General features: G+C 27.4%; 2 protein-coding genes across 2 annotated transcripts in view; both read right to left on the bottom strand.

Annotated features, from left to right (window-relative positions):
• Positions 1-12,406, bottom strand: part of LOC100160247 — a 79,615-nt gene that overhangs the window by 24,539 nt on the left and 42,670 nt on the right. The gene's annotated exons all lie outside the window — the stretch shown is intronic.
• LOC100571226 lies at positions 829-8,861 on the bottom strand. Its single transcript, XM_016801958.2, has 6 exons — positions 8,546-8,861; positions 8,033-8,237; positions 4,546-4,940; positions 3,899-4,082; positions 3,527-3,823; positions 829-1,356 (listed from the first exon to the last, which is right to left on the bottom strand). The coding sequence occupies exons 1-6, from the start codon at positions 8,806-8,808 to the stop codon at positions 1,159-1,161; spliced, it is 1,542 nt and encodes a 513-aa protein (XP_016657447.1). The 5' UTR covers positions 8,809-8,861; the 3' UTR covers positions 829-1,158.

The following is a 12,406-nucleotide window of genomic DNA, read 5'->3' as shown; positions in this document are numbered from 1 at the left end:
ATTTAAGTTCAAAAATTGACAAAATATGGAAAAATCACGAAATCTTAGCAAATTATTTTGAGTTAAGAATTCGTACAAATTTTTCTTTTTAAATCTAAGATTTTAAAATGTAATACAAGATTCCTTATAAGATTATCTACCTTTATATAACAAAAAATATCTATAAGAAAGTCAAATTAAATTTTTATGATCGTTTGAAATTCAAATTTTTACAACATTGGATATTCACTCAATTTCTCATGTAGCGATTTCCTTATTTTGTTGTAATTCAAAAACGAATAACTGTAGATACATGAAAATTTTACTGAATGTTTATATTAGCATTTCCTATACACCATACAATTTTTAAAATATTTCGACTCTTTTTGAGCTGTTTACGGACATTTTCAGTTTTCAATTTTTTTAGTTTTTTTTTTTCTATAAATATCAATTAAGTATCGTTTTTCTTATACAATGATATTATATCATTGAATTCAAATTTAATACCATCCATTATACAGTGACCCACTAGTAACCTACTGTACAGCAGAGCGAAATCCACTTAACACCTTTTTTTTCTTTAGATAATCAGAAAAATCTAAATTTAATTATTATAAACATAAAAACTTTTTATTTACGTTTTGGCTGTATAGTCTAGTACACTGTAAAGTGTAGGTATACAAAATATTGAACGTAAAAACATATTATAATGATTAATATTGCTGAGTATAAAAAAAGGTAAGTATAGTTGATTGAATAACTAATATACTGATTAGTGATTAGTGACTATATATATTATATAATATAAAAACATAGTAGATAGTACCTAGGTACCATAGGTTCAATGTATGTAATTGAACAATTTTTGATTGAACGATAAATAATGATTTAAAATGTATATTAGTTTCTTGCAAGTTTTAATTTCAAGGTTTAATAGGTACCTATTGAATAACAAATTATTGTCGTTGATGACTTTTATTAAACCCATTTATTGTAAATTAATATTATTATTAATGAATTTATGTTGATTTGTTGACGATTCCATGTCTAGAGCAACATGTTTTTCTAAAGACTTGTTTTGATTAATGTTCTGTAAAGCAGATTGGTGTTGATGGATTTCGTTAGACTTATTTTCTGACAAATCAACATTATCAACTCTAATTTCTCCAAGATTAATTTTTATTTATGAATAGCAGTTTTATAAAAATTATTGTCTTGAATATCCAATTGTAATATTTTATTGAACCGAATAAATGTGTTTTTTTCTTCTTTACTCAAGTCATTATTGTTCATTATTTTTTTAAGATTTACAGATAGTTCATTCAGAAATTCGTTTGGTTTTAAAAATCTGCCTACATCAAATAATGGACGAGCAAACTGAAATCAAAAATAATATCAAGTAGAAGTGAGTTTATCATTATAAAATATTTAAAATAAAATATTTAGAAATTATGTATACACACATCAACTATCATTAACATACATAACTCAGTAGTCAGTTGTCAGTATCAGTTTAAACAAAATATTATTCTACTTTAAAATAATATAAGTGAAAAATGAAGACTTTTTTTTTAACTTTAAATTAGTCTTATAATGTATAATAAATAATTAGGTATATAATATTTCTTTCATATGTAATATAGGTATTTCAGTACTTGTAATATAAAAAAAAATTTGTTTAAATGATTAAGTAGGTACCTTCTGAATAAATGTCTGATTACTAATCATTTGAAATATGAATACACCAAGTACCAACTATACAGAAAACCATAGTATACAATACAACTACAACTTATACGAATATCATAACAATTAACATTCATAAATCATAGGTATATATAATTACAATTTAAGAAGTGTGAAATTGTGTATTTAACTACTTGTTAGTTACCTCACATTAATATAAAAGTCTATAACTAGATATAGATAAGTAATAACTAATAATTTACTTGAAAAACATCTAGGTAAGATCAGTGGCGTAAACTGGGGGTCGCAAGAGTATCTTTTTGCGACTCCAAAAATCACGATTTCAGTTTTCAAAAAATTAATATATCAATATAATAATAAATTAACTAATTAATATTTTGAGAACCAATGTTTAACTTTGTTTTGAGGCACTGGAATTATTATAATATTATATAATTTCCACATTTATTTTTAGTTTTGTTACTAACCATTTTCTATTATTATACCAATATAGGTATTTATATTTTATTGTGATCAGTGGACTCGAGTCTCAATAGCAGCTGATAGTGAAAACATGTTTTATAGCTTAAAATTATTATTCGTTTGTTTTATACATACATTTATTTTTGACACTTGTATTTATTTCTTATCCGTGAACGATCCAAAATTAAAAGTGTTTCGACAACTTTACAACTTAACAAACTAAAATGGATAAATGTTTTGTAAAAATATTGAAAGTCGAAAGTAAGTGCATAGATTAAACATACATGTATGTTTAATCTATGGTAAGTGTGTATTTTTTCTTTAAATTCGTATATTTGTTTAATACACATATTTAGTGTGCATTAAGTTTAAAATAGCTCTTCAAATATATTACTGATTTATATTTTATTAAAACTACAATTTTGACAAATTAAACAATTTATATTTGATCTGTAGGTTAATTTTTAAATTAATTATTAAGGTAATATTATATTATTGAGCAAATTAAATTTATTTTGGTACTAATTGTTGTACCTGCTTATTAGAAAAACACTAATACAAATGCTGAGAAAAATGTTAGCTTATCTGAAGAAAACCTTCATTCCCCAGGAAAAAGATTAAATATGGTACCTAAATTTAGTGAATAATTAATTTCATATCATATATTTAGTATTCATACCTATACAATTTATTGAAATTATATTTATATTAATTTAATATCGTTAAATATTTCAGGATATTTTGTTAAATACTTCTACCTTAATTCAAATTGAACATTTTGTAACTAGTTACCTACGTTAAATAAATAATAATTGATGTTTTGGTTAATTTGTGTATTATAAAAGTGATAAATATGTATTTAAACATACAAATACAAATATAAATAGGTAGTAGGTACATATTATAAAAATCTAAATGGCAGCTGTTATATAAATTTTATTAAATAAAAGAATTTTTGTATTTTATGTATTCATATATTCTTTAAGAAAATTATACATATTTTATTGAAGGTAGTCGGTAAGTACCTAATCATTACCCTATTAATTACAGTGCTTATTCATAATATATACCAATTACCAATAGATACAATATGACAATATGTGTTTTAGCATTGAAGGTTAAAATAGTTTTGTTGAGTTTATGTACTTGTTATGTGAAATATAGAATAAAATAAAACATTTTGGGGGGAGGGGGGTTGTGGGGGCTAAGCCCCATAAAAGTCTGTCCAACCTAAAAACTTATTGCAACCCTAATAATTCAGCCCAATTTACGCCACTGGGCAAGATGCTTAGATGCTCCCATAAAATGTAATCATCCCATTATGCAGCAATAATGATAGGTGCAATGTAATTTAATAACTTATATTTGACTAACTTACAATTAAATGAGATTTTTTAACAGTATCTTCGATGTCTTGATCAATGTACAATTTAAGGTAGCGCATCGTTTCTTTTGGATTTATTTCACAGTAATTGAAATACATCAATATATGTAATAAAATAGTAAGCCTTCTTTTTGGATTTTGAAAATCATTATACATCGTATTTAGTGTCTGCACATAAGGAAATGTATTGACTGGTTGTAGGAGGCACTCGACTTTTATAAACTGCAATGTACTATTAAAATTACCAGCTGCCATTCCAAGAGATAAATGAAGTCTTGCTTTAGCATAATCCTGAAACAAAACAAAACATTGATAAATTGTATTAACTCCTAATGGCCAATAGCATGACACTTTTAAACATCTTACCTTTTCATGTTTTAAATAATATAAGCCTAGAATTTGATCCACACGGCTATTTTTAATACTGGACAGTTTTGTAATAAAATTGCTTAAAATGGATTTTGGAAAAAAATAAGGACAGTCTACACATATCTGCTGAAGAATTATATTTAGTTGGTTTATATCATTGTTGGCCAATTCAATTGATTTTCTATCAACAAAAAAACACGTAAATAAGCATATTGTAAATTGTTTAATTTAAAGCAATAAATGAATAGGTATTAGCATTGATTAAATATACTAGTATATTTATATATGTATTAGCATTGATTAAATATACTAGTATATTTATATATGTATTAGCATTGATTAAATATACTAGTATATTTAATCAATGTTATTAGGTATACGTAAGTAAAGAAAACAAAAAATTATTGTGGAAATAATAAAAATAAAAAAATGATATTATATTTGTGTAGTTTTTTGAAAAATTATAAAATTTAGAATATATGAGATAGGTACCTAGGCAGTAAAGCACTAGGTACATTAACATTTTTAATACAATTACAAATTGTAATAGGCACAATTTGTATGCACCTATCTGGGGTAATTAGTAATTTTCATTACTTATCAATACATTTTAGTTGATACTTATATACAGAACAACTACTTACTTAACAGTATAGGACGAAAGCTTAAAAAATTTAGTTGATTCTTTATCGTTGTTGTTAAATTTATTAACCAATCCTACTTCCTTATAAAGTTGATAAACTTGAATTAAATGTTTAGGATTAGTTGTTGTTGAACATAACAATTTTGCAGCACATATTTCATCATCCCCTGGAATTTTAAATGGTTCGGAATAACGTCTTACTCGTCCTTTGGCTTTTAACCAAATGTTTATACACTCGGGTTCAGTAGGATGAAGGGCGCGGGCTTGATCAGCAAATTCCAAAGCAATATAATTTCCTTTTTGCGGATACTCCATAAAAATTTTGGCTTTAACCGCACAAATCGCAGCTTTCTCAGCTTCATTAAATTCTTTGATTTGTTTAATACCCTTCAATAACTAAGAGAGAAAAATACAATATAGTTTAATAAATTTTAATGAATTTTACCATCGAGTATTTTTTTAATTTTTTTATTAGTTTTAAGGCTTCGACGACTGATATCATTAGCCTGTTGGTAGGGTTGGTACAGTAGGGTTGGAACGGTTGGTACGGTCGGTTAGGCACATGTATGTGGCAAGGTTTTTGCACATTACGAACTCGGGTGGTCACCCATCCGAGAACTAGTGGCAGCGGTCGTTGCTTACTCTCAATCACGTAGCGTGATTGATTTCAGCCACTGAGCCGCAATTTAATATATACTCAATGGTGTATTGAGTTTATATTTTATATATCGTCAAAATTCGAACATTATAAACACTTATAAAAAAAATTGTGCCTATGTATATATGATATTTTTCAACTGCTATTGTAACAATATATTAGAAACCTTGCATTAAATGTTCACGTTTTTTAACCCAACAAATAAAATTTAATTAACATTTATAAAAAAAAATTTTAAAAAGGTGGGTAAGCTGATGTCGCTTTGCTGTATAGTAGGTTACAAGTGGGTCACTGTATAATGGATAGTGTTAAATTTGAATTCAATGATATAATATCACTGTATAAGAAAAACGATTTTGAGCGGAGACGGTTTGTCAGTCTAGGTATTAGACATATATATTATAGGTATACTTATCTATAGTATTAAAAAAAAATTGACCTATAATAGGTATCAATAATAAATTCCAAATTAATCATATCACAATATCCATTAGGTAACGCGTTATACATCAACAACAAACCGTGGTACTATCATAGATATATAATAGTATACTTAATAAGTTTCAAGTACCCACAAAAGTTATTATATAATCACAACAAATTACAAAATAACTAAAATAGTTATTCCAGGTTTTTTAATACCTATGTAATTTCGTCCAAATTTGAACTTAAAATGAGTATAAAAATAAACCGTGCTTATGTATTTCTTAGAATTTTTGTTAACAGAATTAACTATTTACGTGGAATCTTGTTTTTAATATTCAATCCTTAGATATAAAAGTTGAACATTTTATAAATTTTTAACTACAAAATAATTATTCAATTTTAAATTTGATAAATCTTGTCAAAATTTCAACTACAAATGCTTATAAAAAATTATTGTGCCTATGTATTTTTAATATTTTTCAACTGCTATTCTAACAATATATCAGGAGCCTTGTATTAATTTTTTACACTTTTTGGCCCAATAGATAAAACTTTATTGATATTTATAGAAAAAAAACTAAAAAAATTTAAAACTACAATGTCCGTAAACAGCTCAAAAAGAGTCTAATTATTTTCAAAATTTTATCGTATATAGAAAATGCTAGTATAAACATTCAGTGAAATTTTCAAGTTTCTACAGTCACTTGTTTTTTAATTACAACAAAATAAGAAAATCGTTACGTAAGAAATCGAGTGAATATCAAATGTTGTAAAAATATGAATTTCAAACGCTCATAAAAATTTAATTTGAGTTTCTTATAGACATTTTCTTTTTGATAAAGGTAGATTTTCCTATAAGGAATCTTGTATTACATTTTAAAATCTTAGTTCTAAAAAGAAAAGTTTTTACGAATTATTAACTCAAAATAATTTGCTAATTTTCGTGATTTTTACATATTTTGTCAATTTTTGAACTTTAAATGCCTATAAAAAAAAACTGTGACTAAGGATTTTTAATATTTTTCATCAGCTTTTGAAGCAATATACTAGGAGCCTTGTATTAAATGTTCAAGCTTTTTTACTCAACAAATAAAGTTTTATTGACATTCATAGAAAAAAAACTAATTAAATTGGAAACTGAAATTGTCCGTAAACAGCTCAAAACAAATCAAAATATTTTGAAAATTTTATCATGTATAGAAAATGAAAATATAAACAACCAGTGAAAATTTTATGTATCTACAGTCATTCGTTTTAAAGTTACACCAAAAACCAAAATCAATTTTCTCGAAAACGGATTTTGCGTAAAAATTCCCGTTTTTCTTTAATTTTTCTTTTGTTTTTCACGGCGCCTTTGAATCTAAAATAAAAATAATACTTTTGACCCCCCCCCCCCCCCAAAGTACCAACTAGATTCACTTTCCTATCAGAAAAGGTACTGTTGAAGAAAATCCAAGCACTTTTACCGTCTTAAAAGGTGATGACAGACACAAAAAAAAACACATCATTATAAAATCAATACATTCATCGTTCCACTCAGAATCTAAAATTGAAAATGTCCGTAAACAGTTCAAACCCGATTTTGAGTAAAAATTCCCGTTTTTCCTAAATTTTATTATTTGTTTTTTCGGTGCTTCTTAAAACTACTAGGAATTCCCCAATGTACCAACTAGATTCACTTCCCCATCAAACAAGATACTGATGTTGAAAATCGAAACATTATTTCGACTACTTATCGTGTATACACAGGTCACAGACACAAATAAAAAATTAAAAATACATGCATCATTGTAAAGTCAATACATTCATCGCATGACTCAGAATCGAAAGCAGTATCGATTTTGTCGAAAATTGGTTTTGCATAAAAATTCCTCTTTTGTTATTTCCGGTCCTTTTGAAAACTACTAGAAATTTTACTTTTGGCCCCTAAAGTACCAACTAGATCCAATTTTGTATTTAAAATCACCCCCTCAAAGTTAAAAATCAAAGCAATTTTTCTACTTTAAAAATAAAAAAAACATTAATTCCACAAAAAAATCACATCATTGTAAAATCATAACATTCATCTCACCTCCCAAAATCGAAAAGAAAACTTTATCCTATTTAACTATTTTGGCTTAATTTCAGACAATTGATACAGTTGATACTTTGTACCATTGTTTAATTTATTATGATATTTTAATATAGATGGCAAAATTATTACCTAATACTCTTGACATTTCAACGACACTAGATCATTAAATTAATATACATTGACATAAACGTAAAATAATAATTGTTAGTAGATTAAATATACCAACAAATTAATATAAGTATTTGTAGATTTAAAACTTACTATAATATTTACGTTGTATACACTTGTACGAGTTGTGCCTAAGTATATAAGTAAAAAAATTTAATTTACCTTTTCTGAATCAATTTTCAGTGTTAATGCAATATACGCATAAGTGGCCCGAGCAATATGGTGGTAAGCATCTGAGTACTGTTCGTTTGACTCGTCAAATTTACAAGTCTCCAGAAATTTAACAACGCTTTCAATTTCCAAATATGATTCCTTATAACTTTTGCTATTGTAAAGTTCATAACAAATTACCAGTTGTGAATAAAATCTAAAAATAAAATTGTTTCATTTTTACTACAGATATTTAACTACATTTATGATTCATTTATAATTATATTAGTGCTTACAATTCGATTAATAAAATATTAAATTTGTTTTATTATATCAATCATCCACAGTTGTTTTACTTAATGAATATATAATATAAAATACAACTATGTAGGTATTTATAAGTATTTAACAATACGTATTACGTCAATAACTATAGTAAGATTTATTCAGGTACTACCTGATCTACCTGATGGGTGTTCATTTACTGAAAAATTAGATTTACGAGTATAAATCTCTGATGGTTACCTAATTAATTTGAATTTATCATCCTTGCCGTCCATAACTGTGATAATTTCTAGCCCTCCTCGAACATTATCAACGAGATTCGTCATAAGATTTTGATTGACTCCTGTTAATTGTTTGATGTTCCACGAGAATATGCTCTCATAGTCATTTTCAATTTTTCTTAGCTGTGTCCGAATATTGTCGTACAATCCGAGTTCTTTCCAGCGGTTATCGTCGACGGACAGAGCACCCATCGTATCAGATAAGTCGTTTTCGTCAGCCATTTTTCAGTAAACAAAGGATGAGAGTAGGTACTAAATAGACAACAGACAGACCTGGAAACTAACCTCTGTAGCCCTTTTAAGAGTTTGATAAAGGTTACAGGCCGTTGCTACGATTTTCTTGTGACCAATGAACTGCTGTGACCTATTCGCTGATGTAAGAGATGTATTTATTTTGTAATTTGCTTATGCATTATGGACTCAGTGTTGGACGTTGGTATTTGTGGATAACAATTAATTACCGTGCTTATTTGTTTAGTGATTCTTATAATGATTTTGGTGATGATGTAAAATGGTTCTGTTTTCAAATTATATTGTTAAATGTTACCAATTAATATATTACATTATCTGTCGTGTGTGCCTATATTCTTGTGACCACGTGACCATACGTTCCGTTTAAAACGGGATTGTCCCTTATTTGAGCATCATGTCCCCGACAAACATCGAACGGGACGCTTTTTGTCCAGTTATCAGTAGACAGTCCTCCAGTTTTGCAGATATAATCTCGTTATCTCTATATTATTAATTATTATACTTATAGGTATGTGTATAAAAGAAAAACCTGTACACGGAAAAAACGAAGTTTTTACTGTTTTGTATTGAGCGTATAGTACACTGTTTGTACAGTATAGTACTGACTAGTGACTACTGGTGCAAAGTTAATAGCTATAGCCTAAAAGTTCCTATAACTTATAAGTTATAAGTTATAATATTGGTCATTGATTATAAATACTAGTATTTATAATCGATGCTTATAAACATACGACCTGGGGGCCGACAGCAATGATTATATGGTATTTCATAGCAATAACAATAATAACGTCTGTAGCGAACATAAGTCAAACAGAAAAACTTTGAGAAAGCTCAGACCCAATACTCCATCTAAATATATATATATAACATACCTAATCGAACGTGCCTTAGTCAGCTGACGTGACTGATCAGTGTAGAGTCTATACTAATATATGATAACTAGAGACTAGACATTTGCAACGATATAGTAGTTAGCCCCACCAACTCGTCCTATTAACTCCAAACCGGAGCAATATATTGCAAATTAATTGCAAACAATTTCTATTTGAGTTTCGCAATTCGCAAATTGATACGATGTTGCAAAAAGAAATTTTTGTTTGGTGGGGCTAAATTCACTCAGCCCCACCAACTCGTCCGATTGACTCCAAGCCGGTGTCAATATTTTACAAATTAATTGCAAATTGGGTTTCATTGTCAATATCTTTAAATTGATTTACACCAGTTTGTAACACCACACATTCTCCGGAAAATATGATTTCCCGATGCGGGCGATAACTTCACACAGCATTCCCCTTTTTTCAGCTATCAAATTAACCAGTGTCAATATTTTGTAACAAATTGCAATACCACATTTTGAAATTTTCTTCTCAACTTCTATAAGTGAAAACTAATTTTCTCTTATTGGTATTAAATTAAGGCTGCACCCATACCTACACGTCCATGATGATTTCAATCCGAATTATTTAATCTAAATCAAACGATTACTATAGTATGTTTCGAGAGAAACGGCAGGTCGGTACGGACTTTTGTACAAAAATACGGTGATGGTATAGGAACTCACATTAAAAAAGCAAACTACAATTTCCAGAATCTTAAACAGAGAAATCTATTCTAAATAATTATTTCATTAAAGAATGATTATTAAGAGAATTATCATCGGGTAATCAATGCATAACAAATTAAGCTGGAGTTAAAATCATAAAAAAAAATTAAAGGGAGGTGCCCCCTTCACCCCCCTTAAAAACCACCACTAGTACTTACATATCAGTCGATCAAAAACTATTCACAATGAATGTTAATAGATAAAAGCTATTAAAAATTAAAATATCCATTGTTTGTATTTTTTTGTAAATAATAATTAAGACATTAATAATAGCAGTAGATAATCGTGTTCCCTGCACAAATTGTTTTTTAATAATTCTTAATTGCATGTATACTTTTGGAATTTATCCCCAGCTGCTGACCTGTGAATAATCATTCAATGATGAATTTATAAGTTATTACATTAATTGGTTTATAAATTAGAATATACTGCAGTTTCCAGTTTCTACTACAACATTACGTTATATTATGTTTTTAATTTATAAATGCATTCGGCCCCCTTGTGCTGGTGACCCTAGACATATCACATATAATATATTAAAATGTATACCTTATTGCATAATTAAATTATTTACACGTTAAAATATTAATTATGAAGTATATACATCCACATAAGTATGAACTATGAATATGTATTAATTGTATATGGGCTATATAAAATGTGTAACAATGTATTGTAAAGTTTATTGCATAATGCATATGTTTTTCGTAAAAACTTTTTAAAAAAACAAGAATAATTCCTATTTTATGTTACACGGGTTGATCTAGCAACTGACTGCTACGACAACTGCATTTTTTTAAACCATAATCCGTTTTGAAAACGTCCAGAAAAGAGTTTGTTTTGTCTGTCTTGATAACAACTAATTTAATTTAAAGTGTATTGTTATAATATATTATAATGACAAATAATAATTGTAGTAAAATATATAATTGCAAAACATTTAATACCTATATCTAGCCATCTACACTAAAAAAGCTATGCTAATAAAATATATGAGGTGTATAATTTATTTATGTATATAAATTATAAATTATAAAAATTAATAACATTATATTGTTTTAAATACTTCGTGCAAACCTAATGTGATACCCGGCGTATATAGTATATGCAAAAAGGTATACATATTAAACTTGACGTGGTGAAGCGAAGATGGCCTTTGGATTGTCCGTGGCAATAAATATTTAATTTAAGTCTAAAAAGTAAATGTAAGCCCCAAAATAAAATGAAAACAAACTTACGCGTAAACATCGACTCTTCCGGTAAAACTTAGCTAGAGTGCTCCGTCGCCGAAGAAAGAGCTATCTTTAGATAGATATTATAAAATATATTATTTACTATGATAAATCCTTAGAACTTATATATTATGCTCACTACTCAGTACGCTTAACATAATATTATTGTACAACTGTCAAAACTCACATACCGTTAAAAAGTGATTTCCTAGTACAAGATATAGGTATCAAGTTATGTTCGAATTAGGATATTGCAACTCAAGTCAATAATTATGTAGAAAATATGGTATCGGTACATGCACGTATACATGGGGATTTAATGGTTCAAAAGTTATTTTTCGACCTGCAGCTATTAATTATTATATAAATATTATATTATTATTTTACCAATGTAAAATAAAATTTTGAATTTTTTTAATATTATTTTTTATCAACTATTTGACTATATTAACGTCCACTTCACACGTTCTATACAATACATATTATTTACAACTCTTGTATGATGTATATAACCGTCCATGTCGTATCCGCCGGTGTAATGCGCTTTTATAAGATTTATTCCGCAGTCATTCGTCACCTCTACAGTGTTTGATGGCTTAAATATTTCTTGGAACATATTATAATATCCGTGTAGCGTTTATACTGCAGGTCTATAGTCATTATACTCTGTTTAATCGACTAACGAGTTTTTTTATTTAAAATATATATTTTAACGATTTTTCAGTCGTTATAT

This window comes from Acyrthosiphon pisum, chromosome A1, assembly GCF_005508785.2.
Source record: "Acyrthosiphon pisum isolate AL4f chromosome A1, pea_aphid_22Mar2018_4r6ur, whole genome shotgun sequence".
Lineage (NCBI taxonomy): Eukaryota > Metazoa > Arthropoda > Insecta > Hemiptera > Aphididae > Acyrthosiphon > Acyrthosiphon pisum.
This window is presented reverse-complemented; position numbering and strand designations above follow the sequence as displayed.